This window comes from Erithacus rubecula (assembly GCF_903797595.1).
Source record: "Erithacus rubecula genome assembly, chromosome: 8".
Classification (NCBI taxonomy): domain Eukaryota; kingdom Metazoa; phylum Chordata; class Aves; order Passeriformes; family Muscicapidae; genus Erithacus; species Erithacus rubecula.
The window spans coordinates 28,564,709-28,586,598 of NC_136659.1; the positions used below are offsets into that span (position 1 = coordinate 28,564,709).

The 21,890-nt window shown below is 42.6% G+C and overlaps 2 protein-coding genes across 2 annotated transcripts; one reads left to right on the top strand and one right to left on the bottom strand.

Moving 5' to 3' along the window:
* Window positions 1-8,249: 8,249 nt before the first annotated feature.
* DBI (diazepam binding inhibitor, acyl-CoA binding protein) lies at window positions 8,250-11,323 on the bottom strand. Its single transcript, XM_079310519.1, has 4 exons — window positions 11,170-11,323; window positions 10,969-11,086; window positions 9,248-9,310; window positions 8,250-8,544 (listed from the first exon to the last, which is right to left on the bottom strand). The coding sequence occupies exons 1-4, from the start codon at window positions 11,176-11,178 to the stop codon at window positions 8,471-8,473; spliced, it is 264 nt and encodes an 87-aa protein (XP_079166645.1). The 5' UTR covers window positions 11,179-11,323; the 3' UTR covers window positions 8,250-8,470.
* Window positions 11,324-11,742: 419 nt separating this feature from the next.
* Window positions 11,743-20,798, top strand: LOC306804213 (UPF0538 protein C2orf76 homolog). Its single transcript, XM_079310518.1, has 6 exons — window positions 11,743-11,883; window positions 12,990-13,140; window positions 14,803-14,853; window positions 17,345-17,382; window positions 17,514-17,595; window positions 20,613-20,798. Exons 2-6 carry the CDS (start codon window positions 13,008-13,010, stop codon window positions 20,687-20,689), a joined length of 381 nt encoding a protein of 126 aa, XP_079166644.1. The 5' UTR covers window positions 11,743-11,883; window positions 12,990-13,007; the 3' UTR covers window positions 20,690-20,798.
* Window positions 20,799-21,890: the final 1,092 nt, after the last annotated feature.

Genomic DNA, 21,890 nt, shown 5'->3' on the forward strand with positions numbered 1-21,890 from the left:
AACGGAACCGAGCGGAGCGGGGCTGTTCCCCGCGGCCCGGCACCGAACCGAACGGAACCGAGCGGAGCGGGGCTGTGCTGTTCCCCGCAGCCCGACACCGAACCGAGCGGAGCGGGGCTGTGCTGTTCCCCGCAGCCCGGCACCGAACCGAGCGGAGCGGGGCTGTTCCCAGCGCTGCTCTGGCCCGGGGCACGGACTCGCCCGAGGCCGCTGCAGAGCTCGGCTGCCGGGCAGGAGGTGTGCCGGGCGGTGGCGATGCCTCTGGCCGCGCTGTCCCCTCCGTGTCCCCTCCGTGTCCCCGGCTGCCGGAGCGCTCGAGGTGTGCTCCTGCCGCCAGAACAGTTCGTGGTGCAGCGCCGCCGCCAAGCCTTGGTGGACGGGGAGGCTGCCCCAGCCCTGCCCGCTCGCCCGGGGCACCGCAGGAGCCCCCGGGAGTGTCTGCGGTGACAGCCAGCCCCGAGGAGCCTGTGGGTGCAGAACACCCCGCGCTGCCCCGCCGCCCGCTCCCCGCCGTGTCTGTGCCCGTGTTTGCCCCGCTGGCCTCGCACCTTGGGCTGTGTGCGCGCTCTTATCTCTCACCAGCCTGCTCTACCTCACCTATCTCCACCTGTACCGTCAGCAAAAACCTCTCTGCTTATAAAGCTTTACACCTTAGCTCTTTTTCTCACTCATGTTTTGCCATCCTCTAATGAATTACTGACTGCTTTACATTTTTTTTTTTCCCCCTGAAACAGCTTTTAAAAAGCCTAAGAAAGCTGGGTGTTGCTGTGTCATCAGAAACTCTTGTTTTATTGCCAATTCTGATTTTGACTCCAGCAGAGAGTCTGAGGTCCAGTGAACAGCCCCACGGGTTGTTGTTCTGGGCCTCCCTCATATTCACAGGGCTCAGAATTTGGCCGTTCCCTTTCTAGCCAAAAGGAGTTGGAAGGATCTGTCTCCAATACAAGGTGGTAGAAGTTATTGTTACTTTACTCTTCTTGCAGCTTCCACTTCTCAACTAATCATCTGTCTATACAGACTACCTCATTATTTTAATCTCTATATGCGATTTCATAAGGGTTTACTGTGCTTCCTTTAAAGCACCATTTATATCTGTGATCTGTCTGGGGGTGTTTTCTGTAACCCTGTTTCTACCAAGACCGAGTGTTCTAAACAACATTTACTTTCGTTTTCATACATCTAATGATAAATACTAACATTTTTAATTCTCTCCTCCTGCAAAATATTTTGTTTAAATGTTTCTCTACAAAGTTGTATACAGTGTGAGATTATATTTCTATCAGACACAGAATTGAGATTTTCTCCTATTGCAACCCATGGAAATCTTGGCAAGGTCGGTTGTTAAAACTTATTTTGTGGGTTTGTGTTGAGCAACATATTTTGTTTTCTGAATGTGCTATGCAAGCTAGAAAACTTGATGCTTGGCACACCCCTTTCATCTTAGGTTCACCAGATGATAGAATATCTTTATGAACATCCTGGGATCTTTAATACACAGGTTAAACAGCATTTCTGCATTGCATCGTGCAGACTGATGACATGCATTTGCTGTTATACCCTTCCACTTCAAAGTTCCAAATTCAACAATATATATGTATCTTTGGCTCAAAAAGCACCAACAGGTCTTGTCTTATTTGTTGCAAATGCAAACTTGGACCAGATGGAATATACCAACACTTATCTGGCTCAATCTTGCAAAGCATTAGGCAATTTGGCCCACAATTAGCAAAATCATTAAGCATAGGTCTGCATTTAAAACATCTGAGTCATCCTAACGACTTCAGCAGTTAAAAATCTTAACTTTTAACGGGGCATTGTGCTGGGCAAGATAATTTTTTTTTCCTGTAAGGCTTACATGAATAAACACATGCATAAATACCTTTGATGAATGAGGAAATTAAAGTGGTTATTTTGAAATCAAAACTGCTTCCCTGTCATACTTGGATTCTTTAGTAAATATATATTTATGTGTCAAGCCTGGTTTTTGTGGAAAAAGGGTGGTTGGGGATGGTACTTTTTCAGCAAATGAGAAATTACTTTAATGTTTTGTATTTAATTTACTTTCTCCAAATAGAAATGAGAATGAATCTAGACCTGGAATTATAATCAGCATTGAATAGGTACTTCCAGGGTCACTTTCCAGAAGTCACCCCGAGATGTTGATTGTAGCAGTGAGTGTTTCATTTCTGCACTTGCCTGGCTGGAGATACCTTCTGGTAAAACTGCCTGGATTTAGAAAGCCTGTGGGAACTCGGCACCTTTTTCAAATACAGTGAATTTAGCTTCACTTCCCATTACAAAACAAGCCAAACATATTATGTGACTTTAAAAGAAAAAAAAAAAAAAAGTGGGAAAATGCCTCTATACTATTTTTGAAAATCATACGTGAAAATATTTTAAATTTCTTTTCATTTTACAATAAAAAGAGCTCAGTGCCATAAAAGAAAAACCATTTTTTTTATCTGAAAAATAGATCACCTATGTAATAACAAGAGAGTAAAGGATCTTTAAAGCACTCCAGAAGTACTTTTGGTTGTGTTAATGTGGAGTTCTTGGTATATTGCCAGTTTCATTATTTTGTTTAGAAAGTCCCTTTTCTCTATTGTTTAAGTAGGCATTTCACATCCTATCCCTGGAGAGAAAGTTTTCGGGGAAATGTGTTCATAAATAATGGAAATTACCAGAGACTGTACAAAACAGAAATAGGTTAATCTGGTTCATTTAAAATCATGGGAAGTTTAACACTGAAGAATCTATTCCAGTTTTTCTTCTGCAGAAGCTTGGAGAAGGTTCAGGACTGAAATCTGAGCATCACCAGGGGCTTAGGGAACAGTTGCCCAATGAAGTGAAATCACTTAGAGGTGAAGCAGAACACAAGAGACTGAGGCACCACCAGTCCAGCTTCATCTGGTCTTGAAGCTGGTTACTTCTGTAAATATATTTTTCTGTTTAATAAAATTCTTTCTGATCACATTTTTAATTCTTGGCATAGCAACGCACCTGATGAGGCATTAAAACCCCCATTTTTATCAGATCCCTAGTTACAGGTATCTCTGCAGAGAGAAATGGACCTGATCTTTGAGAAAAATAGATCCTGAGTATTTTGCACACTGAGATTTTGGAAGGTGTTCAAGGTCTGCATGGGGGGAAGAATGTTACTATTTTTTTTGTATCTTCCCAAAGCAGTGAGCATGTAGAAAGTGTTATGAGAAAGAAGGAAGAGGTTAACTGTCTCCTGCCACTGTTCTCTTGCCTTCTCTTTTTCCTGGCAGTAGACTGAAAATCTAGGTTGCAGAAGCTGCACTGAGCTCAGGCTGGGCTCAGCCTAGCTGGGCCAAAACAGAGCTTTTGGAATGGGGCAGAAAGTCAGCAAGCTGCTGGAGCCCAGCACTTCTGGGAGCACAGGCATTCATCCTAGGTGAATCGTGCCCCAGGCAGCAGCACATTTAACAAAAGGGGGTTTGGTTGTGCCAAGGCCCACAGAGCTCAGACCAGCCCCTTATCACAACTACTTTAGCTCAGGATTTTCCTCCCACTGCTGCAAGTTATCACAGCCAAGTGGACAAACTCATCCTGGCATGTAAGAGCACGTAAAGAGGAGAAAGCTCCTGGGCCAGATGGTTTCACTTTGCCTCCTGCCTGGACAACTCTTCTGGGCCACAGGAAGGCAGACTGGCCACCAGCCAGGGGCTAGCACATGTCCCTGCAGCCCCAGGCTCTCCCACTCACTGCTGGCTGTGCACAAGAGGCTGGGCTGCTGTACGTGGTAAAAATATCCAGCAATACCCACCACCAAGGTCTAGGTGCTGCTGCCCACCCACATCAAACTGTACTTGCTGAGGGACTCAGAGCTGGGTTAGAAACATCTGATAACATGGGATCCATCGCAGTGATTTTATCCCCCACCTCAGTTAAGTCTAAGAAGAGAGATTTTAAGTAGAACAGGCTTAAAGGAATAGATATTGTACCCCAGAAAGACTTGTGTTTTCACTGCTGATCAGTTTTTGGACCTATCTCAGCATCACATTGCAGAGATCCAACACTGGGTGCTCACTCATTCTATTTCAGATTCAGGCTTTTTCAGAGACTTCTGGCAATAGTTACACTGGCTTAGGATATAGCTCAAAATATTTGAATCTGACCATTCTGAGAATTCTGCTTTGAAATATACATTCAATTAAAAAAACCCAAAACACACAACCCCCCCACCTTCAAAACCAAACAAAACAAAACAAAACCCCACAACTCAGAACTAAAAAACCCACCCCAACTTTAAGTCTTTTAGCACTACCAGAAAAATTTGGGTCCATATTCCAGTACTACATTAAGTTGGAGGAAATAATTCAGTTTGTCAGCTGTCACATACATATTTTTTCTCTCAGTAAAAAGTCAGCTCAATGGATTTTAAAATAACAAGTATGTTAAACTGGTGAGTCTATCTCTCAGATTCAGAACTTCATCAAAGGAGTAGTGTTTGTTAGGAGGAGATGACACCATTACTTCAGCCCTCTGGGAAACACAATACAAGTTGGTGCCTTGCACATTTTGGTGGGGACAAACAAGGTATTTGCCTGGCTGTGTTGGCCAAGTAATGTAATTGATTTTCTTTCCAAGGTGTGGAAAGAAAGTGTGTGGTGATGCTTTGATGCAGCTGATGTGCACTGGGAGTAACTGGGAATGAAAGTTAAAAGATCACTGCAGACAAGCTCCATGTGAATCTGTATTCTAAAGATAACACAACTAAGCTGTGTTTACTTTCAAAAAGTTGTAACTTTCACAGATACTCTGATTCCAGAAGAAATACAAGCTTGTTCTATAAATGATGAAGACTCATATAAAGTGGATTGATGGTATTTGCACTTTAACTGAGAAGCTGAAGATTGGCTAATTCATAGATTGGAAGGTACTTCATAGATTGTGGGAAAGAGAAAAAAAATTATATTTTCATTCTATTAACTTTTACCCTTCTGAGTTTATTCCTGTGAATGTCCTCAAATGACTTATTTCAATGTATTATCAACGTGTCTTACTTCTACACAGCTCTGACAACTTGGAAGACCGTGTAACCTATTTCTGGGGTGAGAGCTGTGGTATTTAGAAAACTGTCCCAAACAAAATACACTTTCTTTTTTGTCTCTGCAATTTTTAATCAATCTCACAAGATGGCTTAGATGGCCACTCACCCCAAAGTAGTACTACCCAATGCTGTTTGCCCTGAACACTCTGAGGGAAGAGCAAATATTTTGAACAGCAGCAAATGCAATTGTCATTTATTTTTAGCAGTATCATCAGGGTCAAGTAAGTTCGAAGGTTAAAATGCTTCCAATGTGAAACAGGATCACTCCAGATGAGTACAGAAGAATTCTGAGTCTGTTGCATGCTGCAGTCAGCCTTGGAGGGCATTTTAACCAAACTGAAAAATTTACTTCACAGGGTTGAAAAATCTGTTATGGCCCTTAGGCAACACACCAATACTGATTAGTTAAACCTGTGCCAGGAGTGTTACACCTTCACATGTTTGTTAAAAGCAAGCAAAACCCATCAGAAAGATATTTCCAAGGAAAACATCATCCCCTTTCTTATCTCTACCTGCGGTGGGTGCCAATTAGCCGTGTGTTGCTCTGTGCAAGAGCTAATCATAGAAGCGTGATAGAAGGAACACTGTCTTATCTCAGGCAGGAGTTAACATTTATTATTGCCATATCCAAAGTCCAGGTTCTGTCCTGCACACTGCACACTCAGCAGAGCAGAGAGTGTGTGCCAGCTGGCCTCTGACCTGCTGTGTGCTGGGCTGTCTCTGCCTCCCTCCTTCCCAAGCACTGCCAGCAGCAGCATCAGGATGTTGCTGGCCTTTCTTTGATCTAACAAAGAGGAAATAGCAGCAACTCCCTGAGTGAGTGTCAGAACAATCCTGTTTTGCAGCACTGCCCAGCCATCAAAAGCATCTGATCCTCCACCAGAAGTACCTTAGTGCATGCAGAGCAAGGCCTCTGGATTATATTTGGGTTTGAGGCTTGCTGCTTCTGTGTCTTATACAATAATGGTTACCTTACCACCTTATTAGTTTAATAAAAGCAATTACCTCTACCTACAAATCTGTTTGTAGATGCCCTTAAACCACCACTGCCCTGGTGTCACTGCTGCCCAAGTGTTATTTATGCACACCTTACCTGTGAGCACTAGCCTGTCACCAGGTCAGCAACATTTTCAGGCAGCCCAGCATCCTTACACATTTACAGACATTCATCCTGCTGTCAACAAGCCCCTTAGCTCAGTCTATTTCAACTCTCAGTATATTTCAACTCAACAATTACTACACCTCCAGCCAAATTTTGTGTTGCTCCTTCTTATCACAAACACTCTGTGAAGTCACCAGCAGTACCTTTGCTTCTGGCTTTGTGCCTTTTGTAGCCTTTACTGCAGAGCTATTACCACATCTTGAATTTTTCAGCTTGCTCCTGAAAGACACAGCTGATTGGCAAAGAGCAAGCTAAACAGTAAGACCACTGATGTCACTTTCTCAAGGACGGTGAAGCTGCAAGGAGAAAGGTGTTACTACAGCAAAAAATTAAGTATCCAAATAAAGACATACAAGGTAGAGTTGTATTACTTGGAAAATAGCATTATTTGTAAGCCTGGCTAAGAGCAAACCCTCTCTGGAATAAGCACTGTGTACAAAGTGATGCTTTCCTAATCCTAGAAGTATGAGAAAGGAGAGCAGCACTGTAACAATTAATTGTCACAGGGGAAACTAATCCAAATGAGGACTGGGATATAGAACCTGCTACTCCCAGCCTATCCTTTAGACCCAGCTCCACTACTTTAGCAGTCAGAAATTCTGACTACACCTGTTTTGACAGAAATCATGCTGGCAAAGCACAGTGTCCTCACAGTGCATCAGCTACCAGCAAACAAGAGCAGTGTGGGAGCATTTGCTGGTGTGAGCTCTGTTCTGGTAAAGGTTGGCAGAATCCTTCAAGGATAACCAGCTTCCAAGAGGGTGCTGTAGATGATGTGGAATTTAGGGCTAGAGAAGAGGTAAAAGCATTTCTTACAGTGAACACCTGCTCTTACCCCTCTCTTGCAAAACGAATTTAATTAAGACAATCTCAAGTAACAGAGGACACAAGAGTAGGTAAAAAACACCCAAATGCTTATTTTACTTACCCAGAAGAAGAAGAACAAGGATATACAAGAATAAGCTTTTTTTTTCCCCTCTTCTTCCTAACACATTTTAAAGGACAAAAAGCAGCTCAATGAGCATTTCCCATTAAAAGCAGTAAAGGGGGAAGTTAAAATTTTGAAAGCATGTGAAGCAATCTCTAATTCTGCTCCTCACCATGTATAACTAGCTACAAAACTGTATTTACCTAGACAGATACATAATGATAGTTTTCATCCCTATGTAGGGATTCTATAAATCAACTGCTTATCTGAAGAGTGCTTGAAATTTTCACTTATTCAGATCCTAACCAGTACAGCAGGAATTACAATGCCTTATTCCTGTATAAAGTTGTGATTTCATTCTCAAATGTTCTCTGCTGGAATAGTTCAATGCCACATTTTAAAAGCAAAATCTCCCCTTCTGTCATCAGCAACTCCAAGAGACTACACTAAAACAATTAGCCTACTGTATGAGAGATGGATTTGTAAAGGATTTTTAAACACCTCTCAGTTACCCATCTCTGTAGAGCTGGGGTATTCTAACACTACTGGAGACAGTCACAACTGTGTGTTTTGCAATTGAACTTTTGCTGATGATCACTGTAAGTCTTTCTCTTTGAGCAGTCCTGCCAGTGTTCAGCAGTCTGTATGTGACACCCCTCACTGTAGCATGGCAATATCAAGTTGATTCTCTTCAAGAGAATCAACTTCACTGCCTGTGGAACCTTTCCTTTCACAGGGAAGGCTTTGTGTTCAGCATTTACCTTTTCTCCAGAAGCCCAACATTGTTGGGAAATAACATGTCCCAGAAGTGTTTTATGAAAGATGATTTGGCAGTTGTTGACTAAGCCTCTGAAAACTCCGGGCAACAAGAATCAAGCACCTTGTTCTTAGCACACACAGCACTAGAGAGAATATTTTCCAGGTAAGCTCTGTGGTGCTCCAGCTGCTGTGGGCTGCCCCTCAGCTGCTGGGAAGGAGTGTTTGGGCTGGAGTGCCCGAACGCAGGTGACCGACCCCCTCTAGTGGCACAAGGACGGGGGAGGAGCTCACAGCAACACTCAGGCATGACCAGCACAACAGCCAAAGTACCAAATGCACTTTAATGAGTTCCAGATTTTGTTCCCAGAAGGAATTTATACCGTGTCAGTACATTAGGCAGGTACATAATTTCTCCTGAACTACAGGCGTGAGGAGAACTGGCTAAGACATATTAGGTACCTAAGGTTACTCTCAGAAACCAGTTTTCCACATTATTAGAAATAAGGCAGGCTTCAGGCGTGCATGTAGCTGATTTAGTCAGTCCTCAGATGCCATATTTGCCCTTTAGTTCTTCCACTTTTGCTATGTAAGCTTTCATTGCATCTTCTTTGGACATTCCTGAAGGACAGAACACAGGGAACAGTCAGATACCTTTCACAGACTGAGATGCCTTTTACAAGTAACTATTCCTTGCTATAGCCTGTGCCACCAGAGAGAAAAGGAGCCAGGAAGGTCACCTGGCTGTGAATCCACTGCCAAAGTTTTAAACAAATGTGCTCCATCAGTCATGTAAAGCTGGTTTTGCAGACAGCAACTATGCAGTGTATTAGTTCTATTAATGTAATTGACAATTATTACAGAAAACTTAAATTTATTCCTTAAAACACCAGAAAAAAGACCCATTGGCTTAGATTAGACCACTTATTTGGCTCCTTATTTAGAGCTGGGAGCTCAGTTGTTTCCTCCAAAGCTTTCCTCACTGGAAGATTCTCAACAGCTGAAGGGAGAGTTCAGTTTTTGGGGTATCAGGCTGGGACCAAGAAAACAAATCTAGATATTTTTGCTGCTGTTATTGTTCTTCTTTATTTAACATCTTAGGCCAACTGGGCATTTTGCACCCTAATTCCCTTTCACACAAGCCATATTTTTCAGGATTACTTCTGACTTGCAGAGGTAATTAAAGTTTATTATCATGGCACTCTGAACTTCTAGAACTCTTGTCGTAAAAGGCAACACTATTCTATTTCTTGCTGAACTCCATGTGTCTTTCTGACTAGTTTGCCAGTAGTAATTTAATTAATTTCTTTAATCAGACACTTACCTTTCAGTGCACTCCAGGCATCCCACTTTGCTTTGCCTTTGAAGTCCAGCATGCCAGGGCGCTCTGAGAGAGACAGGATAAGCAGCAGGATTAGTCTGTGTGATCTGGCTGCAGGTAATACTCACTGGAAGGCTTAGCTAGCTCTTAAGGGTGACTAAATACAATGGCTCATCTCTGCAGCTGTTATTTGCTAACCTGTAGTCAGCAGATCACCTCAGGGGAAAATGTTACACCGTGGTTGGTGACAACAGAAATAGATTCTTTCAAATTCCCTTGAGACAGCAGCATTTGAGCAGAAGATCAACGATTGTGATTTGGTTTAGTTGTACTTTCTGAAGAGCCTGCTGTCACATAAGAGCTATCCAATTAAAGAAGAAAGGCTCTAAAGTAAAGCAGAAATACCCTGAGGTCCATTACAGGCAGAGACATGAAAACAGACAGCTGTTTGTAGCAACATACAACTCAGAACTCAGTATCGTCAAGTTAGTGCTGTGTTTCTAACCTATAGTTCTGCATCTGCATAAGGAAACCTTGAAATCTGATTCACTTCACTGCAGGCTGTGGTGTGGCCAGGTAGAAAGTGAATGATATGTATATGCTTAATCTTCGTGTAAAGTCCCCTTCGTGGTTTTACTTCCTCTCTCTCCTTAGAGATAATTCTTAGAACTGACAAATGGAACTGGGCAGTTTGCACAGAGCACCCTTGTGCAGCTCCCATGGCACAGTGACCTGCAGCTCCAGTTGGCAGCTCCTCTTCTCTCCAGCACACACCCCAGCAGTCACCCTCCCACAGGCTGCTTCTCTGGCCAACTCACGTTGGCTGCTGCTTCACGGGAGTGCAGACACTCGCAGGGATGGTGGCATATCCACAGCTCTGGAGCACTCTTTCACCCTGTCAAGCACTAATAATGCTGATGTCCAGCCACACCAAAAGGATCACATCTTAAACTCAAAGTAATTTCTTTTCTCCCTCACGCTGCCAGCTTTGGAAAAAGGAGATTAAATTACCATTTCCTGTACACTTCACTGCCAGCTTTTAAATCAATGGCCGCTCAATAAAGTTTGCCAGCTACTGGGTTAGGAGGCCAGCACTGCAAAGAAATGACCTTTTCCCTTTCTAATTCTAGCTACTCCAGAGTTACACAAGGTCGATAGAGACACGTTTCACTTGAAATGCTACTCCAAAGGCTGCTCTGCCATCGACAGCAGCTGAGAGAAGCAGCCAGAAACATTTTGCACTGTGTACTTGAGGACATATTTTTGTTACAGTCTTTCTGAAGTATATTTAATTGCAGCTGCTATAAAAGTTTTCTCCTATTCTTCTGGTTTTGCTTCCCAGTACTATTTTTAGCAGCGAATCCAGTCTAAATAAACTGCATGTGTCATCCCCTCCAGTGTTGCGATTCCACCCTCGTATCGTTTAAGTCTGTATAACCCAGAAGGGTTTGCATTAAAGCAGCTCCCCTCGGCCTGAGCAGCCACTTACTGACAGAAGTCTCCAAAAATCCCAATCCCAACAAAGCATCCTCAGGCCCTCACTGCACGGCACAGACGGCCGGGTTAATCTAAAAACCACGAATTGCACAAAGCCTTATCGGGCCAGCCTGTGCCCTCCCGCACACAAATCCGTGCCAGGTCGGCACTGAGTCACTTTCGCTGAGGCAACGCAACGGGGGAGAGGTTGTGCCTCAGGAAGCGGGGGCAGCCGGGGCGGTACCCACCCGTGTTCACGTCGCCCACCGTGGCCTGTTTGTAGTGGCTGTAGATTTCCAGCATCTCCTGGTCCGTGGGCTGCGACTTCAGCTGCTTCACCTCCTCGGCAGCTTTCTGGAACGCGGCCTGGGGGGAAGGCGGCAGCGGGTGAGCGAGGGGAAGGTACCCGGAGCCCCCAGCGCCCCCCGGCTCCCCGCAGCCCCCCGCACCTCGGTCATCGCGACGAACACAGCTCGATCCCGGCCCCGCCGCTTCTGCCCCGCCGCCCCCGCCGCACGCCCGCCTCACCCCTCGCCAGACCGGCCGCCGGCCAATGGCAGCGCCGCGGGCGCGGCGGGCACCAATCAGCGCGGGCCGGGGGCGGGCGCAGGGCGGGCAAGGAGCCAATGCGGAGGCGGTGCGGGAGCCTCCCATTCATCGGGGCGTGAGGAGCCAGCGGCGGCGCGGGGCGGGGCGGGGCAGAGCCCTCGCAGCCAATCCCGTGTCTCGGAGGTGCCGCCGGAAGAACACGATTGGCGGAGCGGGCGGGCGGGCGGACCCGGAAGTGGCGGCGGAGAGCGGTAACGGGCCCGGGCGGGCGCGGGGCCGGGCCGGGTTCGCGCTGGGGCGGGCGGGTCCCGGTGCTGCTGCGGCTCCGGGGAGGGTCCTGTCTCCCAGAGGAATGGGCCGCCAGTACCTGCCTGCCTTCCTGCCCCCGTGGGGGATAGCACACGGTCATAGCCTTACGTGCGATCGATTTGAATAGGAAATTGGCGATTTCTGATTGAGCGCCCGATTCTGTGTTCCCACAGTGTTTTAACATAATGCTTAGGGACAAGTGAGTTGAATGCTGTGCCCTTCACTGCACCTCCCACCAGTCCGTGTGGAATAGCACCAAGAAAACATCCATCTTCGCTGTTTAGTATAAATCGAGTTATTTCCAAGTAAAAAGTATGCTTTTTTTATTGATTGGCATGTGTTACTTATATGGTGCGTGTCACACACAGAGCTCATTTAAAATGGAATTTGAACTCGGGGGTTACTAACCAAGGTGGTGTAAAAGCAATCTGCAGATAGTACTTGAAAATATTGGTAGTTTGCTTTGCCAGGCTCCATCTGGGACAAATCCAGCCGAGGCTGGGATGCACCTGCATATGGTGGGGCACTTAAATAACCCCGCAGCAAAAAAAGAAAAAGAAAGACACACAAAAAAGAACATGAGAACGAGCATAAGGAGATGAATAGGTGAAAGGTTCATGCCTGCTCGGGGCTGGGGGTGCAAAGGTCGTGCTGATGTTGGAGCGTGTGGCTGCAGTCCCTGCTCCTTGCTGCAGCACCTATGGCACTGCAGCACGCTGCCAGCAAGCTGAGGGATGCCCAGTGCCAAAAACAGAGAGGCTTGTCAAGGTAGAAAATAGCTTATTTTCCTGTGGAGAGAAAAAACCCAACAGAATAATATGTTGGCTTGTTTGAAGAGGATTTTGGGTTGAGAAGACCACTCTGTTTTAGGCTCTGCTCTCTAGTATAGGCCCACAGAGCCATTCCAGAGACTGACTATTATAAATTAAACCCTTAATTATGCAGTAGTGCACCAGGAAAATGATTTGCCTGTGTTTTTCACTTTCCCTGGGGAGGTGATAATGAGCATTTTGTAACAGCTTAGGCATTTTTCAGAGTATTACACTCTCTGCAACATAAGTATGTTAAAAAAGTCTTTGGGTTTGTTTGTATTAGGACATTCTTCTCCAGCACAGGCTTAGTTGCCTGGCAGGTAAAGTCTTCAGTCACTTAAAACCCACACAGCACATTTGCACGTTTAGTGGGGAGTCTGGTGTGGCTTTTCAGCACAGATACTGGGGTGTGCATTGTCAGTAATGCCCCGTTTGTGCCGAGACCCTGTTACTGCTCCAGTGGGAATCATAAAGGGAAATCCCAAAGGGCACAGTGCTGGAGCTCTCACCATGTTTTACTCTTTGCACGAAGCCCGCCTGCACCTTGTTTTCCAGCTGTGCTGTGGTCCAAGGCAGTAACCCCAGCCTTTGTTTCCCAGGTTATTCAGGGCTGTTCCATGTCGGCAGGACGCTCGACGGTCACGGTGCGTCTCGTGCGCTCCTTCCAGCACCGCAATTTCAGACCTGTGGTGTACCACGGCGTGCCCCTGGAGCAGACAGTCAGGGACTTCATGGCTTTTGTGCTCAAGGGTAAGGTGGGCTGGGCTCATCCCTTCCCTTCAGCCCCACGTGTGGCTGTCCTGGAGGGGAGCAAACTAATGGGAATTCTGTGGTTTTTGGTAGAAATGCCAAATTTGTGGTTTTATGTCCTGTGTGCTTTCCTTTCTTAGATGAAAGGTCTGGAGTTAATGAGAGCTTCCATGGTTGGTGTGCCATGCTTGAATTTGGATGGACTGCTCCCCCTGCCCTTATCCCCATGTTTAGTCTAAAAGAAACAAGGGCATTGCTGCATTTGGCTTGGTGCCTCAGGCTCCTCGAGTGGTGCTGTCAGTCAAATACTCATAAATTATTAGGAATAAATTAATATAATTTAGAAAGTCTTTGATCCTAACCACACAAGTATGTGGAATGTGGGAACTCAAGTCTGTTTGCTATTTGTGAGAAGAGAGAATCTTGAAAATTTGTTGTTGACACTGTGTGGTCTCACTGTGCATGCTTGTTTCTGAGTTTCTGTCTCCATCTTGAGCTGTGTGATGCACTTTTAGTCATTTGTGGGCTTTCTCTTTTAGAAGCCTGGCTGAAAGTGACAGTGAATCCAAAAGTTGCAGACCAGCCCACACAGGGACTTGGTAACTAGGGTGTTACTCTTAATCCTGCAGATGTATTTCCACACACCTCAATGGAGACATTCAAAGGGTACAAAATAACAATTTTTTTTTTTTTTTTTTGTATGAAGTCAGCTTAAACAAGTCTTGAGCTGTTACAGATGATAACATTTGAGCAACTCCTAAATTGCCCTGGGACTTATGGGTGTCTTGTGTTTGGAAATTTCCACATTTCTAGACAGTGATAGACATGGCAAGATCTTAGGATGCTTTTGGGAAACTGCAAGCACTTTCAGAACATATGGCACAGCTGCTGTTATGAACAAGAAAATAAAAAACAATGCTACAAAACTTGCTTTTGATGCGTGCAGCATTGCAGCTTACTGCTATTTGAGACAAAATGAGACTTTTGAAAACCTCATTCCAAAGGGGTCCAAAAGCCCTATTCCTTCCTTTACAGTAATCTGTTTTGAAGAGGCAATTTAAGATAAGTTAAACTACTGAAGAAATGCTGCCTTGAGTACCCCACAGGTGGCTGGGCCTTCTGAGGTGCTGGTTAAGTCACAGGGAGCACTGGCACCAGGGAAGGTGTCACTGTTCCTGCAGTTACATATGGGCTGTGACCTGCAAGCAGCTAAAGAGTTAATTTTTTACAGTTTGGCTTCCTTTTGTGGCTGGTTCTCATGGCATGTTTACAGGATTCAGTTCTGAATGACAGTTGTCAGCTGGTTGTGTAAGGTAAAGATAGATGCTGGGCAAACCATTAAAAGGATGTTCCTGGCAGATTTTGGAAGGATCAGACTCTCTTGATCATACCCCACTTGCACTGACCCGCTGTCCTCATGGGGTGTTTTGTTCAGAGGGACTTCATGCTCACATTAAGTTGTTCACATATGGAGTCACTATAGAATCTGAGCCAAAGGCTGTGTTTTAACATTTGATGCTCAAACAAGTTTCCTATGTGCAGATTTATTTTGATGTAAAGGCTGCCCAGGGGATACATACATGGCACAATAATGGAAAATGAAGTATTGGAAATAATTTAAAAAGAGAACTTTGTTTTAACTTTGTGCTTTTATTTTAATAGATGTGTCTTCAAGACCAGGACTTCCTCCTCCTTTTAAAAATTACAAGTATGGTAGGTGTTTTTTATTTTTCTTGTAATTACTGCCAAATGACCACATAATATTTTACACCAGCATTTGTACAACATAAAAAGATAACTGGTGTACAATGCTAATGTTGGTGCCAGTGCCTGCCTACATGTACAGCTCTATCCAGCTCTTGTAGCTGGAGTTATGCCACTGGGATCTTGTCTGCAGAATTTGACCATTATTTTGAAGATCTGTTTTAATCTTTGAATTAGGCTGTATGGTTTACATTATTTGCTACTGAGAACTGATGGGTTTTGGTATTAATTTTTTATTACTTTTATAAGTGTATAAGTTATAAGTATACTTTTAACTGTCTTCACCCTAATGAGCAGCATGTGATCTCAAAACACTTTGAAATTGTAGTTATCTGTGTGCTTATGTACTTCAATATCTATTTACTGATGGTGAAGCAGAAGGCAAGAAGTCAAAAATGCTTAAGACTTATATACTTAAATAGCTTACACAATATAAGAAAAACAGGGGAACTTTGCTCCAAGTAGCTGTGAAAGCTCTTAGGTACAAGCTGGAGGTGTGAAATTTAAGTTTACTTTATCCTCTAATGTAAAACTTTATATATATTTCCTTTCTCTGTGAGTTGGCATAAACATGTCCAATTCATCTCTTTGGGACAGAGAAAACTTTTAAAATAGATCAAGTTTCTTTCTTGGAGTTTGTAAACTCAGATATCAGTCACATCTTTTCCTAAACTTGGTAATTCTCAAAGTTTCTGGGGGGCAGGGTTAGGGATTAGGGTTAGGTTAGGGTTAGGGTTAACCCCTAATCCCAACCCTAACCCTAACCCTAACCACTTAGAAAGTGGTTTTCTTGTGAAAGTGGAAAGCTCATCTTTATCAATCACCATGATAGACCTATTATCAGAAAAGGCAAGATAAAAAATTGGCAGTATGATTGAGTGGGACAAAATGGGGATGGAATAGCAAAGGCCAGTCAGAGGATTTACCTTATGAGAAGAGACTATATTTTCATCTCTGTGAAAGAGTTAATGAAGCCATTAATAGCTCAGATGAACCCATGGTGAAGTGCTGGGTGCCAGTGATAGAGTTCTGAGCAGGTAAAACTGAGACAATACTTCAGGGCATGACTGCACAAAGACTGGAGAAAATGGAATGTATCAAAATAGGCAGAGGAGCTTAAAACTAAGAGGCACAGGCTGGGTTAATTTGTTGTAGCAGAAAGCTTTCATGATTGCAGTATATTTTTTCTGTGGTTGCTTGGTCTTTTTGTAATGTTTCTAGGCAAATGGATGCTGGTGATTGTAATTTAGTGTCTGTCTTACTTCTAATACCACAGTTATTACAACATACCAAGGCTGCCTTCTCAGTGACCTCTGCAGTGAGAACAGAGAGTACTTCTTACCTCGTGTAATATTTTAAATAGTGTTCATAATGGGCCAGAATGGTGTGGAAGCAAACTTCCGAGTGGGAATGTGATCTCTGTTATTCTGAATATCTGAATTACCAGCTCCTGGTAATTTGAAAGTTGGTTTAGCCAGTAGTAAACTTTGCTGCATCCTTCTCTTACCAGGCTATTTCAACATGTAATGTTCACTCAATGCACAAAACTGAACTACAACAGAAAATGAGCAGACAAGCAGAACTGGCTTTTCTTCTTTGCTGGGAAGGGATTGATGTGTTACCCCAAATTGTTCAAACAGAGTCTTCAGAGTTTTCTTATGATTGTTTTTGTGAGGGGGTTTTGTTTTGTTTTTTTTTTGTTTGTTTGTTTTTTTAGTGTTGCATGGCTTTAAGCCATTCCCTCTGGATCTCTGCACTCATCCAGTTGCTTTAGTGACTGTTATTTCACTGTTTTTCCCTTCTGTTAGCAAAGCCCTGCCCATGTTGCCAGAAGAAAGTGGTACTTAAAAAAAAAATCTGTAAGCACTACACTCATAAAAATTATTGAAGAGGGTATAGCATTAAAGAGAGATATTCGTGTAAAATGAACTTGCTTAACAAAATTTCTACCGTGGATGGTGGGTGTTGTATTCATGAGAAGGAAAATTTCAATGGATAACCTGAAGTGATCAGGTTACTGTGTCATAATCACTTGCTGCCTCTCAACTTGGCTGTGGCAGTTGACAGTGCATAAATGCTGTTGGTCCTGCCCCAATTGCATGTGTAAAACCTATTAAGTTAAAACACCCTAAGTGGCATTTAAATTGATGTGTTTTGACTGGCAATTGAGATGGTCATTAGTTGGTTATTGTAATTCAGCCAGCAGACAGAAGCCAAATAGGATGTGGTACCTTAATGTTGCATTGACTGCTTTAAGACTGTGGCTGCAGGACTGTAAGATTAAGATGTTTTCTCCATTTTCAGATTGAATACACAAAATTGTTAATAACAAAAGAATTTGAAACTTCCCCCTTTGTTTGTTTTTCTTTCCCCAAGTGCAGCTTTCAGTGTTGTGTGCTTATTAAGCCTTAGTTTAGAAAAACACTGTTTTTTCTTTCAGATACAATGAAGATTATTCACCAAGCACACAAATCTAAGGTAAGATTATTAGCTGTGTTCTTCCCCTTTTGCTTGCTTTGATGCAGGCAGATCTCTGCACTGTCAAATTAGACAAGAACAGAGGAAATAAGTAAATTCTTATCTTTGTATTCTGGTTCTCTGATTTGTAGACTGGTGAGCTTGTAGTGAGTTTGGAAGATGATGACAAACTGATTTTGAAGGAAGACAGCACACTGAAAGCAGCTGGAGTAGGTAGGAGTACATTTGTATTGACTGAAGATGCTGTTCCTTGTGGTAGCATTAAACTGATAACTGGCTGATTATGTTTGGACAGGCTGCTGAAAAGTAAATGCTATTTCTGATGCTCTTTACATGACTTGATAATTATTCAGGGAAGCATTATTCAAATCATTGGTCTGAGGGCAGCAGGTATCTGCATTCCAAATATTCAGAATGCAAATTGTGATTTTTAGAGGGTATGCTTATAATTCTGCTGAGAGTAATTTTAAATGATTGACAGATAGGTTATTAGTACCGTGTCTGCTTAGTCTTATCAGTAACATTTAAACTGATGTTTTGGTTAGAAATGTAAGTAGTGGAACCAGCATGGAATAATGAAATAAGATTAGATTTGTTTAATGTGCAGCATACAGTGCCTGATAGTCAGATTGCTCAGGAAAGCTGGAGCAGTCTCATTTAGAGAATGTGCTGAACATAGCAAAGAGTTGAAACTTGACCTGATTTCTCACATTTTGACAGGAGACTACATATAGGGCATGTCTTTGGGTAATAATGTAAAGAAATGTCTGTCATGATGAAATTGATGGTCCCTGGATGTCCTTTGGGCTTCTCATAAGTGTGGCTGAATGACTTTGTGGCAGCAGGGCACTTAAGGGATGTGATTGCATTCCACCTTGATATGGACATTTGCTCATTTGAATCTGATTTGCCTGGCTGGGAAGCTTTAGCTGCCTGAGCTCTAAGTGCAGGGGCTTCACAGAGGAGGCTCCCTCCTGCTCCTGCTGCTCACTGATTGCTCCCCAGCTACTTAATGGGATTTCTTTCTCTTAGGTTACTTGGCTCTCCTATTTCCTTCGATTTATTTTCTTGGTTTTAAGTGGCTTGGGATGTCTCCTCACTGTTTTTCTCTGGTGTGAACTACAACTGGTCCTAATATACCTTTCCTGAAGGTCTTTGAGTACTCCTGTAATATGAATCATAGCTTTTAGTACACCAGGTCTTTTTGTCTGCAGGGGGTGGAGGAGGAAGGGAGGATCACTGGCACCCAAGCCTTGCAGATTTGTAATTTAGTTAGCAGTAGATTCATTTAACCATGATCTTTATCTATGTAAGGCATAAGAGGCAGTGCAGTCCAGGAGAGGGACTGATGACAGTGCCAAATGTTGAATTAGAAATAGCAAAGCTCTGTTCTTTCAAAAGGGTATGGATAAGTATTTGCATATGTTATCTGTCTTTGAAACTGGGTTTGTAGCTACAGCAGTGACACAGTTGGATGTGATCTCAAAAAATGGTGTCAAATCATCAGACTAAATGTTACACTGAAAGGAAATAGAAATGCAGCAGCCTGTTCTGTGTCTCTGTACAAAGGTTCATTTAGGGCAGAAAATGATTTAAAGCTGCTTTTTTCTTCTTTTTTTTTTTTCTGAATAACAGTAGTTATTAGTCATTAGTATATTTGTGATAGAAAAGGAAAATCCATTCTTTGAAATATGCAATGTGCCATTATGTCATTTTAAATTTGGATATATTCCAGTGTATCTTGATGTGAAAATTGGCTAAGTTAGGTGTGGGGTCTTTGTAGTAAAATCATGAAGATTTTACTTTCTTCCTTCAATAAGAAGGAGAAAAGAGTAAGAGTAAGTATCATGTATCGTGTACCACTGGTCCTCATTTTGTACACAATGATAATTTTGTACATTTTCTTTAAATCAGTAAGAAAATTTGAAATCTCCTACTGAGATATGAAATTTTTCCAATATCTAGTCTGGACAGGACTTACTAGAATGAAACAATCAGAATCACTGTTAGAAAATCTGGGAAATTCTGATACATGCAGAACATTTTTCCTAAGCTGCAGTTGATTGCCCTTGGCACTATAGAGGGTTGGGCTAGAGAGTTATAAATTATGAGGACATTAGATAAGTATCCTCAGGAAAGCCTCTGTAGTAGTGATTATTATTACAGTTATTATCCAGTCAGCAAAGTTAATGCTTGCTTTTTTTTTTTTTTTTTTTTTTATGCAGGGTGTATGTTAATAAAGTGTTCAATATTCATTACAAATAGTCTTGTCTGTTTTCTAGTTGAAATTCTAAAATGCCTTCTACTCTTTTTTTCTTTTTTTTTTTTTTTTTACAAGACAGGCAGACTTCATTAACTTGAGGTTTAATTTAAAAAACGAATGTGGAATTTATTGGCTCAGCACCTTAAAGAATTCCATGTTTAATAATTGTGAAGGCATTCCATCAGATTTGTCTCTGTTCTGAATTAGTAATGTTGCTGACTTATTGTTTTAGAAGAGGAAGTCCTTGACCTACTGGGTTGAAAGAATTGTGACTGTTCTGAACCTTTGTGGGTCCTTTAGCTCTGCCATATCCCCTGTGAATAATTAGAGGTATTTGAAGGTATTGCTGGAGAAGCCAATTTGTGTCTTTCACTTTGCATATTGTCGAAGCCTCATGAATTAATCATCAGCAGGGCAAAAAATTAACTTCTTCAGACACATATTTTGATGGGTCATGAGGGAGAATGTAAAGTGATCTGTAAAATATTCTACTGATCCTCTAAGTATTAAATTATTATACCTACAGGCTAATTCAAGGGAAAAAAAGAAGTTTCTTTCTCCCTTTCCTAACAGAAAAATGCACAGAAAAAGTGTGTATCATGCTTCATTACTTTCCTAGCATTTGAAGGTGTAAGAAATGCAATCACTTAATTTGCTGAATGCTTATACAAACAATTCTGAAGATTCTGTTAAACAAATCTTGAGGAGTCTTATGTACATATTTACTTCTATACATTCGTGTTCCTGGTGGTTTTGGTTTTTTGTGTTGTTTTTAATGAGGTTAAGTGACATCTTTAATACTGGCAACCTTCTCCAAAAATATGATGAGGAAGAAAAAAAAAAAGTGTGTGGTGACTTATAATTGTCTTTGACCATGAAGTTGCTAATTGTCTTCTAAGATTCTAAATAGCTGGTTGTTGGTTCATTTACTGGTGTGCTAAATATTTAATTTTTTTATTCATTCTAGCAAATGAGACGGAATTAGCATTCTTCTGTGAGGAAGATTACAGAAACTACAGAGCTAATCCTGTTTCAGCCTGGTGAAGATCCCAAGAGATTGTTTTGTTTTCCCATACCTGTTGTAAATTTTCCTTATTCTGCTTAATGAGATTTTTCTTAAAGATCAATAAATCCTGGAGGATTTCTTTGCAAACAGTGCAATTCCCTTCCTATAGAAATTAATTTCTGTCAATATGCTAAGGCTGAGAGAAGAAAAACTGTGGGACATAAATGACTTTTTTCTCCCTCCCTTTTCTTTTTGCTGTGCTTGGCTGCTGAGCCTCAGGCAGTGCCATCCCTGACCCGTGACACATGTCCTTGGTGTGATCCCACAGCAGACACTAACTGCATCTGGGAATTACAGAAGGCACAGGATGATCCCATCACCCTACTCACTTCTAATGAAAATGAAGTGAAACCTCCTTCAAATGAAATGAAATGTTTTATGACCAAATCACTGGGTATTTTAAAGAACTTGAGAAGAGAATCTCTGTGTTTCAAGTCACAGCTTTACTTCTCTCATTTTATGTTTGGTCTCTTTTGTTTCAGCAGTGCAGACTGGCCAGTGTTTCATGCTTTTCAGTGGTGAATGCTTTCCATTATCCTCTCTTCCAGCCCTCTTTAGCATGCTGAAAGGCACAAATGTCTGTTGGGAGGCTTTTGTGTCCAAGAACCAGTTTGCCTCTAGCTTTACTTCATGGAGACACCTTCACATAGGGTAGCAGCTCCAGGACATCAGTGTGCCTAAGTAGGAACTGGGCATTTTTCCAAGGGGAGTGAAAGTTCATGGTTTCAGTTTTAAGAATAAAACCTGAATGATTGCATTTTTTGTGAGGAGAGGCCCAGTCTGTGAGCCACATGTCTTTAAGGCTGGAATTGATTCCTTTGTGCTTTCCATGAGCCAAAGACTCTGTTGCTATGAGTTTGTTCTTGGTAAAGCTGGGCTTTCCTACTACATGAACCAAATTAACAACAATAGAAAATAATAATGCATCCAATAAAGTGCCTTTAGTTAGACATCACTTATGAAATGCTTTTTAAGGGGTACCAACATGGGATTCTGTGCCTTTAAGCCTCCCTTCAGTGAAACAGGAATGATGCTGGCTCTCTGCCTTAGCAGGTTTTTTGGGCACAGGCTCTGCTGAATTGGAGACCTCACGTGCAATTGCTTTAGACCTACACATCTACACTGAGCTTTGGGTGAGAGCTGACAGTCTGTATCCATGAGAATTTCTAGAGGGGTAAC

Excerpts from the sequence above, each read along its gene's own strand:
- DBI (XM_079310519.1), bottom strand. Across the intron at positions 9,311-10,968 it reads GGTGGGCGACGTGAACACGG|AGCGCCCTGGCATGCTGGAC; the intron begins GTGGGTACCGCC and ends TGTCTCTCTCAG. Across the intron at positions 8,545-9,247 it reads TGCCTGGAGTGCACTGAAAG|GAATGTCCAAAGAAGATGCA; the intron begins GTAAGTGTCTGA and ends TCTGTCCTTCAG.
- LOC306804213 (XM_079310518.1), top strand. The coding sequence starts at position 13,008 with ATGTCGGCAGGACGCTCGACGGTCACGGTGCGTCTCGTGCGCTCCTTC. Across the intron at positions 13,141-14,802 it reads CATGGCTTTTGTGCTCAAGG|ATGTGTCTTCAAGACCAGGA; the intron begins GTAAGGTGGGCT and ends TTATTTTAATAG. Across the intron at positions 17,383-17,513 it reads ACCAAGCACACAAATCTAAG|ACTGGTGAGCTTGTAGTGAG; the intron begins GTAAGATTATTA and ends TCTGATTTGTAG.